The 18,901-nt window shown below is 44.8% G+C and overlaps 1 protein-coding gene across 1 annotated transcript; it reads right to left on the bottom strand.

Moving 5' to 3' along the window:
• Nucleotides 1–1,325: 1,325 nt before the first annotated feature.
• Nucleotides 1,326–18,434, bottom strand: PPM1M (protein phosphatase, Mg2+/Mn2+ dependent 1M). Its single transcript, XM_081185188.1, has 10 exons — nt 18,114–18,434; nt 11,702–11,825; nt 8,849–9,103; nt 8,039–8,151; nt 6,792–6,876; nt 6,114–6,232; nt 4,803–4,866; nt 4,257–4,364; nt 3,519–3,667; nt 1,326–2,284 (listed from the first exon to the last, which is right to left on the bottom strand). Exons 1-10 carry the CDS (start codon nt 18,365–18,367, stop codon nt 2,119–2,121), a joined length of 1,437 nt encoding a protein of 478 aa, XP_081041314.1. The 5' UTR covers nt 18,368–18,434; the 3' UTR covers nt 1,326–2,118.
• Nucleotides 18,435–18,901: the final 467 nt, after the last annotated feature.

Genomic DNA, 18,901 nt, shown 5'->3' with positions numbered 1-18,901 from the left:
AAAAACCTGACTGCAACGTAGAATAATATATAAAGGGAAGAGTCACAACTGCTGCTCTGACCTATTTAAAACCCCCATAAAGTTGCCCATGAGTGAATGTGGCCCGTGGACTGAAAAAGCTTTCCCCACCTGTTTGCAGATAGTGTATTAGAGAAAAGGGAACACTGTTGGTCAAACAATTCTGGGCAAAAACTTGGGTAATTTGTTTCTGCTTCTATTCTATAAAAATACATGTTTGGTTTTAGACTTTTATAGCATGTAGGTGTATGGTAGACAATGTGTTCAGCTTTAATAATATGCATGCCTGTTTGCTTACTCTTCCACCTGGACTCATTTTTTTTAAATATCTGTTAAGTCTGAAGCAAAAGTGGTTCCATATGCAAGCTACTGTCTTGGTGCTTACAACTTACTCACTTTTAACTCGCAGCTTCATAGCTCTATAGAGTATTGCCCATTTCAAAAGAGATAAATGAGGATACATTAGGAATTATAGTTTTAATCAAAGATTGAACTTCACTGGGTATGTGAGCTAAGGCTGCAGTCTCATGCAGAAACAAATCCCATTAAAACCTGACTGACTTGTCTAACAAGGAACAGAATATGTGTAAAGTTGTCATGAAATGCTAAATACAGCGTTTGTACAAAAATATATTGTAGGTTGATTTTACTGTTAAACCATGTATGCTGTTTGAAGAGAAAGTATTGTACCTGTAGCAGACAAGACTGTGATCATCTCCTTCTGCCCCCTTCAGTTTTCCTTTTCAAAATGGCACTCAAAATTGTAGGGTTTTAGAAGCTACAGAGTAGTTTGAATCCTCATTGGCCCATATTGATGGTTTGTTATTTTTAAAATAATGTTCTGCCTTCTAGGTATGCTGGTAAGAGGGGAGGTAGCAATATGCTTTAGTTAACCTGGGGGTAGTCAAGCTTTTTATACCTACTGCCCACTAATGCATCTTGCTTGATGGAAGGAGGATTCAGCTTGTGCTGTAGAACCCCCTACCACCCACCTAGAATCCTGAAACGCCCACTAGTGAGCAGTAGGGAGCAGGTTGACAACCCCTGGGTTAACCTATCTGGCTTGGGTTTGCATTGAGATGGATGTGCAATGAAGAATTGTTCTGAGGCATAGTGAGGATGTTGCACGTTACCATAGCAGCCCCATCCCATGTTAGCTAGGGCTGTTTAATATGTTTTAAGTTTCCATTTGCCACCAATGGAAAAAGCAGGATGCAATCGTATGAGACTATCTTATGAGAAAGGCCAGCTGATTCTGTTTATCTCTTTGTTAAAACAGAAATAATTAAATACATTATGCAGCTAGATGGATTCTCAATTTGGTGTTTTTTTTGCTGAGTTTTACTGCAGGGTATATCTGTCAACTTGAATAAAGTTGTACCATTTATTTTAAAATAAAAACAATGTTTTATTGCATTTAAAAATAACCATGTTTAAGTCACAACAATATACAAAATTATAAACAAAATACAAGCTTGTCTGACCTTAAAAAAAATTATTATTTTTCTAAGTGCTCACCATGTACCAGTACCTCAGCTTCAGCTTGATGTTTTGAGGCGAAACTTGGTAAATACTGTATTTAATACAGATTCCATTAAAAGACTGGGCAAACCCCTGTACAGAATTATTGCATGAAAAGCACTGGGACTTTCAGTTAGTGGTTTGTGGTCATGTTTTCAGTGTATTGATGTAGCTTAACATCTTGCTGTAACTTCTGTGAGCCATGATAGAAGCTGTTTAGCTTGGTACATTTTGTAAGATATACAAAGTTGCTGCTAAAATCCCATTTAAGAATAAAATGGATTAAGTTCACATAAGTGGCAGCAGGCCATTTCTTTGATACTAATGCTATTGCAAAAGAAAGTCCAGAGGGAAGCTTCCATCTTGCTCCACTTACTGAGTTAGAAAAGCTTCTTTAAGGAAGTGGGACTTTACAGCTGCCCCAAGGGAATGACACCAAAACTGTACAAGTTGCGTTTTCTGCATTTGCTTTCCAATGACAGTGAAAAGTTGTTGTTTTTCCACACAGCAGCTGTTGGCCTGGAAATGGTGTCACTAATAGCAATAATACCATCATACCATAATTAACTTGCTCAGTAGTCATGGGGTGTTCAGAATTGTGTTTGCCATTCCACTGTTGTACAGTGGAATCACAAACACAGAAATGTCATCATAAGAAGCAGGCCTGTTACTGCCCATAGTCCAGTAGTATCCATCCTTCTTTCCCCTTGCTTTCTGCACCAGGCACTTGGCTAGTTCTGTAAACCTATAAAAACAAACAATTACTTGGTTATCTCCCAAAGCAGTGATTACCAATGCTAAAGACAGGTGAAGGATGAACTACAGTACTTAAGGCACTGAGAGTTTGGTTTACTGTTCTGGTACTGCTGCCCACACACTACAGTGGAAGCAAACCGCTTCAGCACCCAATTTGAGTCTTGAGTACTGCCAACAGCTCTGGTTAAATAATTCTCTAGCAAAGCAATCTCAGCTAAATGTAAAAGGAATAGAATTTTGTCAGAGTAACTCTAAGAAGATAAGAAAAGGGTGTTGGTTCAGGCTAGTGTCCATCTAGTCCAGCATCTTGTTCTCTCAGTGTCCAACCAAATGACAGGGAAGGCTACAAGCAGGACAGGAGTACAACACTTGTCTGCCCACCAGCAATTCCTAACAATTTTGAAGACTTAAGACCACACAGGTTAGCTTCTTGTTGCCTTTACCTCTGCTTAAAATGCTTCTCTGTACATCAGTATCAGTTACAGAGAACTTCATTAAGTATGAAAAATGTTCAAAATGTTTGAAAACCAAAACTCTGCTTCTGATTGGCTGCAGGAAGCAGGACGTTCAGCTTCCAAAAATAGTTCGCAAACCGGAACAGACACTTCCGGGTTTGCAACGTTCGGGAACCAAAACGTTCTGGAGCTGTTTGAAAACCAGGGTACAACTGTATAGGTGATCAAGATAACTCAGCCTGAGAAAAAAAACTCCCTCACAGTAAACATGCCTGGGGGGGGGGGTAGAGGCACCCACATGGTCTCTTATACACATAGAACATACGCCTCACAGAGGCTTCATTTTTCAGTGTGCAAAGATGAGCTAGCCACTGCTTCATTCTCATGCAGCTATTTCCTGAACACCTGAGCGATGAGGAAGATTGTGGGGAGGTTTCTCTATGCTCCCCACATCTTTTCATCAAACAGCTGACTGCAGTTCCTGGTAGGAGGAGCTTGAGAAAAGAGGCTTTGTGGGACAGATCTGGCCCACGGACTGCTATTTCCCTACCACTGCTATGCCAGAACACATGTCAACATAAGCAAAAGCAGAGGTGTGCATATTCAAATATTTTCCAGTGTGTTTCATTCCCCAATTTTTAGCACAAAAGCTCTTCAAATATTTTAAGTTTGCCAAGGCACCTACAAAATTGGTATTGTCAATGCAAAGAATGTGTGTTAAGAAATCAAGACTCGTGGCTCCCATATTGGCTAAAACTGCTAACATACCTGTATGAGTCAGATGTGTTCTCCTGGACAAAATTCCTGACAATATGAGCCACGTCGTCATTGGACATAACATCCCAAAGGCCGTCAGTTGCCATGATGAGGACATCGCCTTCCTTGATGTTTTGTTTGGCAAAGTCTAATACTTCAACCTAGTCAGAATTGACGAAAAGATGCAAGCTTTCTTAACTGCTATCCCCAAACAGCTGGATGTTCACAGTCTCCCTAGAGAATGGTTTAAATGAAGAGCCTGGAGTCCAGCAACTTGTGCTGGCCATGGCTCTGCCACACATGCTTTAAATACATGCCACTATAATAAGGGCATACAAGACAAGGCCTGCTAGATGGGACCAAAGGCTATCTTCTAGCACAGCATTATTTTTTTCTAATGGGGGGGGGAGCCTGATGTTCCTGAGAAACTTAGATGCATAGTATGGATGCAATAGCTCTCCCCTGTTGACAAACACATCAGTAGACCCTCAAAGTCAGTATACGCATGCATGTCTAATTGGGTTCCTAATGACGAGCTACCCATTCTGTTTAGGGCTGCAGCATTATATGGACCTACGTTTTTTGGGGTGGTTTTTTAAAATAAAATAATCAGGCAAAATACTAGAAATAGTGACAAAGCTGAATTATCTTTCCCTGAAGATATTCAGAGGACCCAGAAAGGGGAAGGAAGCTGAACTACAATGTAAACCCATGGCTGAAAAGACTTAGTGTGTTCTATCAATTTCCTACCTTTGGAATGCAGGACAGGAAAGGCTTGACTTCAACGTCTGTTTCAGTAACTCTCAACTGATGATCTCCCAGGCCTCGTGAAACAGCCAGGGTGCCTAGCAAGCGAGCCTAAAAAAGGATGAGGCATCAAGGAGTGGAAGAGAGTCACAAGCATAGAGCCAGTGGTAATTTCAAGTAGAAGTTATTTAAAACATTCATCTTTTCAATGTAATATTCACAACAGATCACCATACACGTTTAAACACAAAGAACAATGTAATTAAATCTAAAAAAACAATGTTTCCAGCAGCAGCACATTTCTCAAGAGCCACATAAAAGCCATTAAGCATCAAGAGCTTGGGAATGCAATTTTGTTTTTATCTGGTCCCTAAAGATAATCATACTTCTGTGCAATATTTTACATGTTGAGCATGGTTCCAGCTATGGAAAGGCAGCATACAACTAAAATTTATGTATGTATGCATGCATAAAAAACAGTATAGGAAGGACGCACTGGCTCTTCCCGCCCCCCCCTTTTTTTTGCTTGCAAGGGCCCTGCAGGCACACCTGTTTTCCATGTCCATGGATAAGAGGATACTTGAGGTCATCTTTTGCTACTGTCTTGTATCCCCTGAAACGAGAAAGGTCATTTTTGCAGTCCTTCTGTCATAGCATAGCCACAATCCAATATGAAGATAAACATGTTAAAATGTACTAAATGTAAAACATATTACTCTGTGGCTGCAGTCTTTGTATATAAATGTCCCTTTAATGCAGACATGTTTTTCTACTAACTGCAGTACTCCGTTACACAAGGAGGTTCGCAAGGGTGTACGCGAAGCCTGTAGCACAGCTAAGAAAGTAATCAGTGACGTCAATCCCAAAGCCATTTCAGAGCACAGGCCTAACAGGCGGGTGGATTCAGAATTGCAGCTCAGATCTCCAGAAAGCACAGAACTGCAGCATTGGAAGGGCTTCATCTAGTCCAACCCTCTGCAATGCAGAGATAATGCAGTTGTCCCACAAAGAGATCAAACCTGCGACCCTGGCATTATCAGCCCCATACTCTAACCAGAAGCCAGACTACCATTAATTAACACCATTATTGAGCGGCTTCCATCTCACATTTATGTTAAAAAAACAGCTGCACATTACTGAAGGGTTCTTGGGAGCAAGCTTAGGCTGACAGGGAGGCTTTTCTTCAATCCTTTGAGGGATTGAGAGACAAGAGCAGTGAGACAACCACTGTATCTCAGAATTTGATGTTGTCTCCTCTTGAAAGCCAAACACCTTTCCCTCCTATAATGTAAGCCATGGATGGGCAAACTTGGACCTCCAGATGTTTTGGGACTACAACTCCCATGATCCCTAGCTAACAGGACCAGTGGTCAGGGATGATGGGAAATGTAGTCCTAAAACATCTGGAGGGCCGAGTTTGCCTGTGCCTGATGTAAGCCATCCTGCTGCCAGGTTAAGAAAATAGCATGGCTGAAGCAGATAGGCAACTAGAGACCAATAAGGGGAGAGAGAGATGAAGGGCTACCATGCAGAAAACAGTGGCTGGTAGTTTGCTGCTCCAAAGGGCAAGACTAGATTAAGTGTAGGACTGGAGAGTGTAAACAGCAAGGAAGCAGATTTTCAGCTAAAGACTAGAATAATCTTCCTAACAACTAGAGCTGTTTGACGGCAAAATAGATTGCCTTGGGAGATTGTAGATGCATTTAAGCAGGGGCTGGGTGGATGTCAGGTGTTACAGGAGCATCCTGCCTTGAGCAGAGTGATGGCCTCCAATGTCCTTTCCAACACAATTCCACCACACAAACACTGCTCATCAAGGGCATCCTCTTATCCAAGCCAAGAGAGGCTTGAGTGACTCACCAGCCTTCCATTGAGTAATCTCGATAAAGGACCTTCTGGCCCACATCATCTCCTCTCAATCTCCTTGGAAACTCAAACCGTATGAATTCATCTGCCAGAAGCTCTGGGTACATGAAAGCCTGAGAAGAAAAAGAACATTCAAAAATACTTAAAATGGAAGCATCATTTTCAGGGGAATGTGGGAGAGAAAGTGGGAAAACTTGTGTTGCGTATTCTGCCATTGCCAAGTCCCTAATTATCAGTGGCATAATACTCTATTTCTATGGAGAATGGGAATAAAAATCCTTAAATCACTGGTAGAATATTCTAATTTCAAAATTAAAACTAGGGTCCCAAAACCATAAAAGCAACAGGAATGATATTTGCAGGGAAACCTGTTTCCTTACAGAAATTGCTCCTCACTGGATATGAATAAAGGTCTGGTAAATCACCACTGTTTGTGCAGTCTAATTAACATTATTCTGAATGGCAGATTATAGATCTATTCTATATAAGGCTATACTCAGACACTTAGTACTTCATACCACTTCAGTGCAACACAAAGCAAGAGTAGTAGCGATATCTCAGAATGAATCTACTCTGCTGTTCAGAATGACCCTACCACTCATGAGAGATGGGTAGTGCAAGACAGACATGTTGCCATTAGAAAATATGCAGAAAGGTGTGTGTTTTTCTTACCAGGTGTTGGATTCTCTGCCTCTCTGTTTCTGGAGTGAATTCAGTACTCAGGGGGACAATGCTTTGTTTTCGAACAAGGAGTGCCCTACATAAAATAATATAAAAACTGAGGTTAAGTCTTTCAAGTGGATTTCTCTCATTACATTTTTCAGACATAGGAATAAGTTGACAGATGTATGTGATTGTTGCTATACAACCAGCTTCTTTAGTAAGACAGGAGGTGGGGAAGAAGATCCTTTTTGGGCCAGCCCAAGAATTCAAGATGTGTATGCCACCACCCTACAAGTACAGTGGTGCCCTGCAAGATGAATGCCTCGCAAGACGGAAAACCCGCTAGACGAAAGGGTTTTCCGTTTTGGAGGTGCTTCGCAAAACAAATCTCCTATGGGCTTGCTTCGCAAGACGAAAATGTCTTGCGAGTTCCTGCGGGTTCCCCCCCTTTTTTCTAAGCCGCTTATCAGCTGATCCGATAAGCTGATAAGCCGCTAAAAGCCGCTAATAGCGCTAATCCATCAATGGGCTTGCTTCGCAAGACGAAAAAACCGCTAGACGAAGAGAATCACAGAACTGATTCTTTTCGTCTTGCGAGGCACCACTATATACATTTGAAACACCTTTCATCAATCTTCAAAATAATACAACAAAGAGACTATCTCTCCACAAGCTATGCCTGAAGAGTGGCAAGAAGTTAATCCATAAGACAGCTGTTAGCTGTCCCAACACTCTGCTCCCGAAGGGAAAAAGTGAAATTTCAATTTAGGTTCAGCACTCTTCTTTAAAAATCATGCTCACAGCATCTTTATATTTTTCCAAGGAAAAACAGCCACACAGGACCTACATTCAGATCAGGACTTCTAAATTCTGGGAGGAGAGATTTAACCCTTTTCTCACTACACCAGTTTACCATTGAAAATCAACACAAAACACACACACCTGTTTCCACACAAAGGTTCAAACAGGAAACAGGGAAGGGATTTTCGTTAGGAACCTGATGTAGGGAGGAAAGGGTTAAACACCATTCCTGACCCTGATTAAGGCCTCCGGCAGCTGCTTTTTTTCGATTTTAAGAAGCATGCTTAATGTAATATATTCAACACTTAACAAAACATCTAATTTTGTTAAACAGAGAAAACTAACATTAACTGAGTATCTTTCTTACTCGAGAGACATGAAGAATCCTGCTATATAACTAGGCTAAAAGGACAATGTTGGTTCTCATCCTAAGTTGCATTTGGATGTGAACTCACCTGCTGTCACCTGCGTTTGCCACATAGAGCTTTCCCTGCAAGTAAAGTGCAGCTAGTGCAGTACAACCTCCTGATTGGCCAGTAGCTTCCATCTCCTGACCAATTACATCATCCTGTTGGGGGAAAACATAATCTGATGATGCAAAGCAGGTGCCGTATTTCTCAGCAAAGTCTGAAATCTAACTTTAAGACCACTGTTAGATAACTTAATCATCTGGACACTCAAGTCAGTTCAAACAAACACATGCCACTTTCATTTCGTGCGAATATGTTTTCACATACAGTGGTACCTCGGGTTAAGTACTTAATTCGTTCTGGAGGCCCGTTCTTAACCTGAGACTGTTCTTAACCTGAAGCACCACTTTAGCTAATGGGGCCTCCCGCTGCTGCCGCACCGCCGGAGCATGATTTCTGTTCTCATCCTGAAGCAAAGTTCTTAACCTGAAGCACTATTTCTGGGTTAGCGGAGTCTGTAACCTGAAGCGTATGTAACCTGAGGTACCACTGTACATGATCGTACAGCAAACGTTTCTTGTGAATTGGCAGCTTACATGGGGACAGATATGTCATAGTAAACTTTATATACCAAGCAGAAATGCATAGGCTACTAAGTCTGCATCGGCACAACATTTGACAATGAGTCATGGAATAAACAGCCTCATCAGCAGAAACTTCCAAGGGCTGAGGCAGCTGGTTTGCCTGGCTGTGAAAACAACAGGATCTTGAGCAAGATTTGCACCAACGGCCATCTGTGGCATAAAGAGCCTTAACCCTCTCAGAGACAAGAAAGGGGGGAACAAGGTCACTCACACATTCCTGGAAGGCCTTCTCCAGTGCTCCAATTACTACATCCTCCTGCCGAATTTGTTTTTCTTCCACGAACTGTGGGTCACTTTGGCAAACGCACTGCCCACTGAGGTGCATCGGGGGACGGTCTTGAGTGATGCCTTCCACTACATCCTCCAATTTCTGCTTGATGCAACAGTGCAAGTAGTTGGAGGCCAAGATAGATGCTTCTGGTCCACCATGACCATCAAACAGTGCCCAGTAGTGGCCAGTCAGATACTGAAAGTCAAAGCATTGAGACTTTTACCATCATTTAGTACACTCTTCCATGCTGTTGCCAGAACATCTGGGGGTGCAGCAGGCTGCATGTTTGCTTTGTATGTGCTGTTTGTTTGCTTTGTATGTGGGAGCCAGACTCACAATTCTCACTCACCTGCTTCAGTGTTGTTGTGAGGATTAGAATTATAAACCACTCTATAGTCTGAAAACTGAAGCGGACAGGTATGTGCTTCAGGAATCAATTCATATTATTATTAAAACATTCTAAAACACAACCCTCACATCTGCTTGTTAGGATCTTTGGATACAAATTCATTCACACAAGAGCAAGCATTTCCTCTTTTGCTGTAAGCCACAATTATACAGTGGTACCTCGGGTTAAGAACTTAATTCATTCTGGAGGTCCATTCTTAACCTCAAACTGTTCTCAACCTAAGGTACCACTTTAGCTAAGGGGACCTCCCGCTGCCACCGCTGTGCGATTTCTGTTCTCACCCTGAAGCAAAGTTCTTAACCCGAGGTACTATTTCTGGGTTAGCAGAGTCTGTAACCTGAAGTGTCTGTAACCCGAGGTACCACTGTACTCCAAAGTGTACCATAGAATCTGCTAGTTCCACAAGGGCATCAGCTGCCCACTCTCTGACGTACAAACTTCGTCTATAGTCCAAGTTTTACTCTGAGCTTTGTTGTTGTTGTTTCCTTTATCTAAATGGATTTGCCAGGCAGATACAAACCCGCAGCTCATGCCTTTCATGGGATTCTCAGAATATTGAATGAGGAATTGAAGAACAAACCAAGCCATTCAGCGTATGCCGCAAGAGGAATAGGAAGAAGCCCTAATTGTTTAGAAATACTTGTGGTTCACTCATATTGACCCCACATGACTATGGTCCAGAAATAATTAGCCTACTGAATGGAAGCCAGATAGTTATAAATGGGAGAGAATGTCATACTTGTGAGAGCAAAACAGTTAGCAAAAGCCACTTAAGAAAAAACTAGGAGCTAGACAGACATAGCTGCCATTTTTAATGGGTACTCCACCTAGCATCTCTCTGCCTGTGAATTGTGAAAGATCTGCAGTCCAAAGAGGAAAAAGAAGAAATACGTTGTCATCGTGACCTTTATCTCTGATCAATGCAAATAAATGACACAACCTCCATTTCCCACAATGTAAGAATGCCTACCATGACATCTGACTGGATGTGAATATAGCATTCTGTAATCACTCAAAATATCTTACTAGATATAATGATTATGTATGTCCCGTTTCAATTCTCTGACAGTAGTTAAATTAGCAAGTTGGCCACTATGCTATGGAACTGCTCTCTGCCACAGCCTCTTCCTGCTCACTAAACCCTGCTGCCTCTTCAGCTTCTGACATCTCCTCCTCCCAATCTTCTCCCTCTAACCACTCATCGTCGTCCCACCAACCAATCCCTGGGTTCTGAGCCTTCTTCCCAACTGGGTTCCCCAGTTGGTGCCGCCCACCTTTCCTCTGTTTCCGGCTAGTCCATGACAGCCACTATACCGAATATGGAATCTTTGTAAGTCATCTCAAGATGTTTGTTACAAAGTTGGGGACAAATATAACTGCCAAGCAATTAAACTCAAGAACTCTGTATACCGTATTTTTCGCCCTATAGGACGCACTTTTTCCCCTCCAAAAATGAAGGGGAAATCTGGGTGCGTCCTATGGGGCGAATGCAGGCTTTTGCTGAAGCTTGGAGAGCGAGAGGGGTCGGTGCGCACCGACCCCTCTCGCTCTCCAGGCTTCAGGAACACATCCGCAGCCTAGGCAGCCCTACGGGAGGTCCGGCAGGGATGTCTAGGCTGCGGATAGCAGCCTGCCGCTTGGCGGGCGGGGCACCCTGAAGCAGAGCGCCCCCGCGCCAGGCAGACATCCGCAGCGTGGGGAGCCTTGCAGGAGTTCCCCACAAGGCTCCCCACGCTGCGGATAGCAGCCTGCCGCCCGGCGGGCGGGCAGGACGCCCTGAAGCAGAGCGTCCCCCGCGCCAGGCAGACATCCGCAGCGTGGGGAGCCTTGCAGGAGTTCCCGGCAAGGCTCCCCATGCTGCGGATAGCAGCCTGCTGCCCGGCGCAAGGGGCACCCTGAAGCAGAGCGCCCCCCGCGCAAGGCAGACATCCGCAGCGTGGGGAGCCTTGCAGGAGTTCCCGGCAAGGCTCCCCACGCTGCGGATAGCAGCCTGCCGCCCCGCGGGGGGGGCGCCCTGATGCAGAGCGCCCCTCGCGCGGGGCAGACATCGGCCAGCCCCACAAGCTCGGGGGACAGCAGGGAGGCGCAGCGCCGCCATCCCGCTGTTCCTCGACCTGGTTCTGTTTCCCCAACCTGCTTTTGGGGGGGAAATAAAGGGAATTTTTTCCCCTTTATTTCCCCCCCCCCAAAAAAAAACCTAGGTGCGTCCTATGGGATGGAGCGTCCTATGGGACGAAAAATACGGTATGTTCAGAGACATTCACCTATAGACTTCATGAAGTTTCAGAACTGAATCAAAAGAGGCTCTGCCATAGGCTGAGCCTTGGTAAGTCCTGGCTCTAATTAATCCCTGCTGTAGACGGAAACACTACCTCTGAACTCACCTCAGTAGTGCACAGAATCAGCCACTCCTGGTCCTCTTCTTTGCCATGTTCCCTCTTTCTGATAGAGATATGACAACATGTTGCTTGGTCTTCATTGAATTCTGATTTTTCTGCGTTGATGGTTCTGATGGCACAAGAAACAAAATCACTAAAATAACTGAAGCAATTCCATTTTATTAGGTCCAATGTAATTGAAAACTAGCAATTTTATGGTTGATGACATAATTGACTTCAAATGAGTTTCAAATGACACCCTGCAGGTGCCAAGAAGCTGAGTAGTCTTGGAGCCTAAAAGCAGGATGCAATCTGTTTTATCAGACCTTGTAAGATACTGGTGAGTAGGAGAGTACACCCAAATCACCAAGACTGGGAATCTATAGAAATCCAAGCTGCAGGCCTTTAGTTCAGGGCTAGCAAACATAATCCTAGAGCAAGCAAGTGCCACAGTCATTCATAAGGCCTTTGAGAAAACTGTGAGAATTGGTGTGATAGGAAATACGTACCTGCATATTGCACGTGGTTATGGAGAAGGGGCAGCAGCCCAGCTATGCAGGGAGCAGGTCTCCCTTTACACTCTGGGGCCTCTACGTTTATTCTAGGGCAGTGTTTCCCAACCGGTGTTCCGCGGCACACTAGTGTGCCGTGAGACATCGGCTGGTGTGCCGTGGGAGGAAGGCGGGCGAGTCGGGCGGTGAGAGGCGGCGGCGGCGGCGAGGATCCGCGTCGAGCCGGGGGCGGCTCCGCGGTGGTGGTGCCGAGCGGCGGGGCAGCGCGCGCAAAAGGGAGGATCGCGAGACAGCGGAGGAGGAGGAGGCCGGCATGTCCGGGCAGCAGCAGCAACTCCCGCCGCCGCCCCCTCCTCCGCCCGCTATCGCCGCCACCACCACAACAGCCGCCGCCGCCTCAGCTGCCCTCGCTCTGCTGCCTCCTCCCACCCCGGCAAGGGGGAGGGAAAAAACTTTCGCTTTTGTGCGTCCCTCCCGGCGTGACGCTGCGCGCTGACGTCACGGGGGCGGGGCTTTAATGGTGGTGTGCCGCGAGATTTTTTTCCGGCTAACAGGTGTGCCGTTGCCCAAAAACGTTTGGGAAACACTGTTCTAGGGGCTCCATGTTTTTTCTGTGGGTGTTGAACTGGGTGCCTTTCCTCTCGCCTTTCTGCTGTTCCAAGCACAGGGGCACCGCAAGAATATAATTTAGCCACAGAATTCCCATTAGTCTGATTCATTATGGCCTGGGGTGCCTTGAATGATGGTCAGGGGCGCCGCAAGCAACACTGGCCTCTGTCCCTCTTTACTTCCCTCTCATGTCTATGTCTCCATCAGGCTGCTAAGGCTGAGGGCATCCTCTTCCCAGCCCCTGGGGGGCAGCATGAGGAGACACCTCTCTTTGAGGTGGGGGGCATCTCAGAGACCAGGGGCAGTGGTGTGGAAGCTACCTAGAAGAGGGGAGCGGAGCCTGAGGGAACACTCCACAAGGCTTGGAGTGTGTTTCCCCAGAGAGGAGCCACAGAGCAAATGTAGTTGGTCAAGGGAGCCTTGGACTTAAAAAGGTTGAAAACCTCTGCATTACGGAGATAGTGACTTCGCACAGGAAATGGCTGACGTTCTAAATGTTCTTTCCGCTTTCTGAGCAAAAAGTGTCCTCTTTCAAAAGATATTGCCCCACTGACTGACTCAACATTCACCCACACCAAGAGGCAAGACTTGCTATCTTGCCGTGCTCTTGCAGCAGTGGGTCAACATAGTTTCAACATTAAGTTTATTGATTTATTTTATTAGATTCCTACAACATATTATTTTAACATCACACACACACACACACACACACACACACACAATAAAGTATTTCACCCTAGCCCAGAATAAGTTTAGTTTAAGCACTGCATCCAAAATTACACCCAAATAATATAATATTCCTATCTCAGACTACCATTTGTATGGAATGTGATAGAAACTTTATGCCAGGCTTCCTCAAACTCAGCCCTCCAGATGTTTTTGGCCTACAACTCCCATGATCCCTAGCTAGCAGGACCAGTGGTCAGGGATGATGGGAATTGTAGTCGCAAAACATCTGGAGGGCCGAGTTTGAGGAAGCCTGCTTTATGCTAACAAAGTTTTATAATGTGATGGGAGTAATCTGTTTTCGTTTTTGGTCATGTACATAATAAAGCTGTATCATGGGCTTTGGCTAATACAATAAACTTATGGAAAAAGTTGTACTAATCAGTTGCAAAGGACTCTTTATGCATCAAACCATGTGCCAATTTTATTAGTAATTTTTTTCACAAGTGCTTTTGGGCTTACTTTAGTGTACCAGATGTCAAAGAAGCACCCTCCAAACTCTTCCAGTATCTTATTATTAGGAGTTTGCCCACTAGTAAAAGAGAACTTGTTAGGGTTTCTGAACTGTAAGTTAGCGTTATTTTTCATAAAAAGATATTACAGTCAAACATAACTATGCCTGCTGCTAGTGGTGCATGAAGGGGTAAGAACCACAGAGTTATATTGCTAGACAGACTCAAGTCATGCCCCTTCTCCTTGCAGAGGAAGTGAAGCCTTTCTACTTCCTTCCTTCCTTCCTTCCTTCCTTCCTTCCTTCCTCTCTCTCAGCAGACAACCAGAACAGACATGCTTAAACTAGTTCTAAGCGTGGAGCAAGTGTCTGAAGCTATCTTAATGCATTTTGCACCCAATTTAGTGTATATTATTCTTGCTGCTGCATGAAACATTGCAGACCTTGAATCGGTAAGTAAACATTTTAAACTTACTTAACAGTTTGTGTCTGCTCATTGCAAAAGGGGTGGAAAGAGGTCAGCTATTATGTGCTAATAAAAGGGTTTAACAACCTATATTCCTAGTGCTATACTGCTGTGCAACTTTTATGAGTTTAATACTCTGTTACTGGGGGCTTTCTGTGCACTGACCCCGCATTTTGAATCCAGGCACCCAGCCATTTCTTTTTGTTGTTCACCCAAACACATGGGTCCATAGGGATTCGAATATTTAATTTATTCCCACAAAAAGACTGAGCATGTCTAGAGGTGTTTTGTCCAGGAACTGCTTTTATTTCACCAAATATTTCCTCCAAGAACTGAGCCACTCTCCCGCATATCCACCGCATATGTTGAATAAAACCTAACACTGCACATCCTCTCCAACAGCTTGGTGAATAGGAGGAGCTAATATGGCCTAAACATATAGGGAAGAGATATCATTTTTGTAGTATTTTAAGTGCTACCTATTTTGTCCAGGTCAATAAAGATTTTCTGGCACACTGAAGTCCAGTCATATTGATTGACAGTAATAATACAGTCTTTTCCCTGCTCGCTGCATAGCAATTCCCCAAATTGTCTGGAAAGCAGCAGAAACAACTATAAATTTGTCTGGCCCTAATACATTAAGGAGGTGGGTGGGCTAAAACATTTTCATTTGTTTTGGTCCAATATCACTGAGGCAGCTCCTGCAACAAGGAAGCTCTTGTTTCTATTCCTACAACTACAGTAAGCTCAACATAAGCAACTTGCCTTCTTTCTTTCATGCTGAAAGCAGTTTTTGTCAGTCACATGGTGTTGCTTCTTTATTTTCTGAAAGTGTTTGTTCATATAGAGTTAGAAAACCTGCTGTGTTTCGTCCCCCCCCCCCATTTGAGGATTTGTTGACCTCACAGAATGCAATTCATCTGAAGAGTTCAGTCTGAGGACAGGTTTATAATTTCAACAGGCAGAGAACATAAGATTTCCTGTAGCTTTATGCAAACAAATCATTAAGAAAAAAAGAGGCACTTGATACAATGGCCTCAGTTTCAGTTTCGACCTCAAATTCAATGTGTTTTTCTATGTGCAGAGAAGTGTTTCTCAACCAGGTGGTAGGGTCATGAGGATTTATTTAAAGTACATTAGAAGTAAAACATGAACAATCTTAAAATACAAAAACATGAAATATTATGTTCAGAAGGTGAGATCATATGCAGCGTATTACACGATGTGCACGTCATCATGAATGCACAATAGTTTGGCGTTCTCTCATGACCAGTGCAGTGCACAATATACACAACTGAGCAGTTCACTGTGCATGGTGCAGTTAATTAGTCATGTGTTTATTTGTGCTGTTTATTTCCTTTACTCTTGGAAAATTGAACATTTATTTACTTATTTATTGGGTTCTTTGGAGGAATGGTGGAATAATGATATGATATGATATGATATGATATGATATGATATGATATACAGTCATACCTTGGGTTGAATGTGCTTCAGGTTGAGCGCTTTCGGGTTGCGCTCTGCGGCAACCTGGAAGTAACAGAGCGCGCTACTTCCGGGTTTCACCGCTTGTGCATGCGCAGATGCTCAAAATGACGTCATGTGCGGAAGCGGCAAAGCAAGACCCACGCACATGCACCATCGCATCTTACATTCTATTCCAGATGCGAACGGGGCTCCGAAACGGATCCCATTCGCATCCCGAGGTACCACTGTGATAATAAATATAATTAATATTATACAATACAATATAAAATATGATAAATATAATATTAGTAATAACAACCTCTGAGCAGTTTACAATAACACACCATATACTACTGCTATTACATAGCAAATATTCCTGAATTAAAGGCAGGTGTGTTGCAATGAGCAAGCAGGAGAACATGGTATTAGTGTCCTTGGAATCTGGCAACCCTGTAAAGAATTTGACCTTTTTCATAAAAGCCAGGGAGTACGCTCTTTCGGCACATTCAATGCCCAATATTTCATCAACGGAAACCTCTCCCCACCCCCTTTCTTCGAGTACTGCACTTGCAATCTTCCAATCCGCCAACCCCCCACCCCAAAAAAGGAAGACTGGGTATGAGATGGAGAGATCCTGGAAGTGAGTATTAATGTATTGATCCCAGTTGGCTTTGCTCACTGAACTCCTCAATCTCCTAGTTCTAGAATGGACTGTATAAGTAGAGAGGCTGGGCCAGGGCCAAGGACAAATTTCATCCTAAAGCACAGAGGTCAATTCTGCCAAAGTTAAGCTCATGTATGTGCCACTGATTTTACTGGGGAGTTAAATCCATTCAGCTGAACTCAATAGGACTTCAGGTGCTTCACTTTAGCAGAATCCTGCCCACAAAGTCAAAGCATTAAGATAAGGAGGATGCTTGTAGGCACTAAGTCACACCATTTAGGTTGTTGCTCCCTTATCATGGTCTGTGGTATTACTACATAGGTACAAGAAGGGGGAAGCAAATTGCTTATTTCTCACTTGCCTCCCCTTTCTATCCATTCTGTGCGACAGGATGGATGCTGCTGTCGTCAAAGCACCACTGTGTCAGAAGAAACCAGTCTTGCCACACATTTCCTTGCCATACAACTATTAAAAGTAAAAATGTTCTCTTTGGTAGAGAATCAAGCAATTCAAAGCAGCCCCACATTGCACCATTGTGGTTTACAATCTCTTGCTTTACCACTTGCAGCCAGGAACATGCAGGTTATGCTGAGGTTATGCTGAGGTGGTTGCTATCTGTACCTACCCTTACAGACTGTGCATTATTGTAACTTGTAATAACCTTATAGGGACGCGGGTGGCGCTGTGGGTTAAACCACAGAGTCTAGGACTTGCCAATCAGAAGGTCGGCGGTTCGAATCCCCTGGACGGGGTGAGCTCCCATTGCTAGGTCCCAGCTCCTGCCAACCTAGCAGTTCGAAAGCACATCAAAGTGCAAGTAGATAAATAGGTACCGCTCTGGCGGGAAGGTAAACGGGGTTTCCGTGCGCTGCTCTGGTTCACCAGAAGCGGCTTAGACATGCTGGCCACATGACCTGGAAGCTGTACGCCGGCTCCCTCGGCCAATAAAGCCAGATGAGCGCCACAACCCCAGAGTCGGTCACGACTGGACCTAATGGTCAGGGGTCCCTTTACCTTTAATAACCTTACAATATTGCCCAGAACAAAGGCTACAAAATTATGATTTAACCAAAGCGGTCCAGCCGATCACTAAGAGTGAGTCGTGGCAAAATAGTGAGAGAGGGACTTGAACCAGGGAACCCAGATGTAAGACTAGGGAAAAAACATTTTAAAATTTCAAAACAACATCAGATTTCTCGATCTCCTTGATACTACAGGGACAAACAGAAATGTGCGGGCCAGGTCTCACTCTCAGCCAAAAGGGGTGTCCGCACACGTGTGCGTGAAAAATAAATGCACTAAACTAGGTAGGCAAGCAGGATTATCGTGCCATATTTTAAAGTCCTGGCTTTTTAAGCTCTACGGGGCTCCTTGCTGCTTTTGCACACCTCTAGGCTTAACCTCCAGCCGCTGCCGATTTGGCATGGTAGTCCTCAAGAGGTGTTTGTTTTTTTAAAGTTTATTTTTAAGCCGCTGCTTTGCAAGAGGCATCCCCAAGTCATGCGCCCCGGCCGCCCACTTACTCTGCATAGCCCGCGTTCCACTGGAGGGGCTTGTCTCGCGGCGGGCAGACGACGGGGCGCTTGCCAGGCTGCCTCTCCCCGGCCGAGGCAGCTCCGCGCAGGAGTTTGGGCCGCCTGTACGGCAACCGGGGGAGCTGCGGCTGTGGCCGTGTGCCTCCTTCCTCCGTTGGCCGCCGCTGCTGCTGCTGCTGAGGAGCGCCTTTCCCTCGGCTCGCCGCGCTCAAGAAGCGCCTCTTGAACCAGTCCGAAGACATGAAGCGAAAGAGACAAGGACCCGCTCCCTCGCCTCTCCCGCAGCCAACTGAGAAGCCCAGCGCTGCTCCAGATCCAGGGAGCCGTTCCCGCAGCCAATTGGCGCCGCGCTCGTGACTCACCAGCACGCGGCAGCCAGTCAGCGCGGCGTTGCTCCTCCGGGTGTCACCAGGCGCCACGCACCTTCCTCGGTTTCTACTTCCTTGTTTTTATTTTCTCCCTCCCTTTCTCTGTCTCCCAGAGCTATGCTGTTAGGCAGGTGGCTTCCAACATGGGGCACCCCCCACACACTGGGGGGGCAGTTTGATTTTTAACGGGGGCAATTCGAGAATGAATTAGACCAAGTTTAGGCTTCCTCCACATGAATAGGAGTTCACTTTTTGAATAAGAATTATATGGGGGGGTCATGATTTTAGAGATGCTTAGGTGGGGCATGGCCAAAAAATGGTTGGGAACCACTGCTTTAATATTTTTTTAAAAAAACAGATCAGGGCAGTGGCCCACCCAGTCCAGCATCCTGTTCTCACAGTGGCCAA

This window comes from Podarcis bocagei (assembly GCF_964188305.1).
Source record: "Podarcis bocagei genome assembly, chromosome: 2".
Classification (NCBI taxonomy): Eukaryota; Metazoa; Chordata; class Lepidosauria; order Squamata; family Lacertidae; genus Podarcis; species Podarcis bocagei.
Note: the sequence above shows the minus strand (reverse complement) of the source record. Positions and strands in the feature narration are given on the sequence as shown.

What these genes read in the sequence shown, in the direction of transcription:
- PPM1M (XM_081185188.1), bottom strand. Translation starts at nt 18,367, where the DNA reads ATGTCTTCGGACTGGTTCAAGAGGCGCTTCTTGAGCGCGGCGAGCCGA. An exon ending in GCAAACGCAGGTGACAGCAG is followed by an intron (nt 6,877 to 8,038) that starts GTGAGTTCACAT and finishes TATTTTATGTAG; the next exon opens with GGCACTCCTTGTTCGAAAAC. An exon ending in TCCTGTCCTGCATTCCAAAG is followed by an intron (nt 3,668 to 4,256) that starts GTAGGAAATTGA and finishes AATTCTGACTAG; the next exon opens with GTTGAAGTATTAGACTTTGC.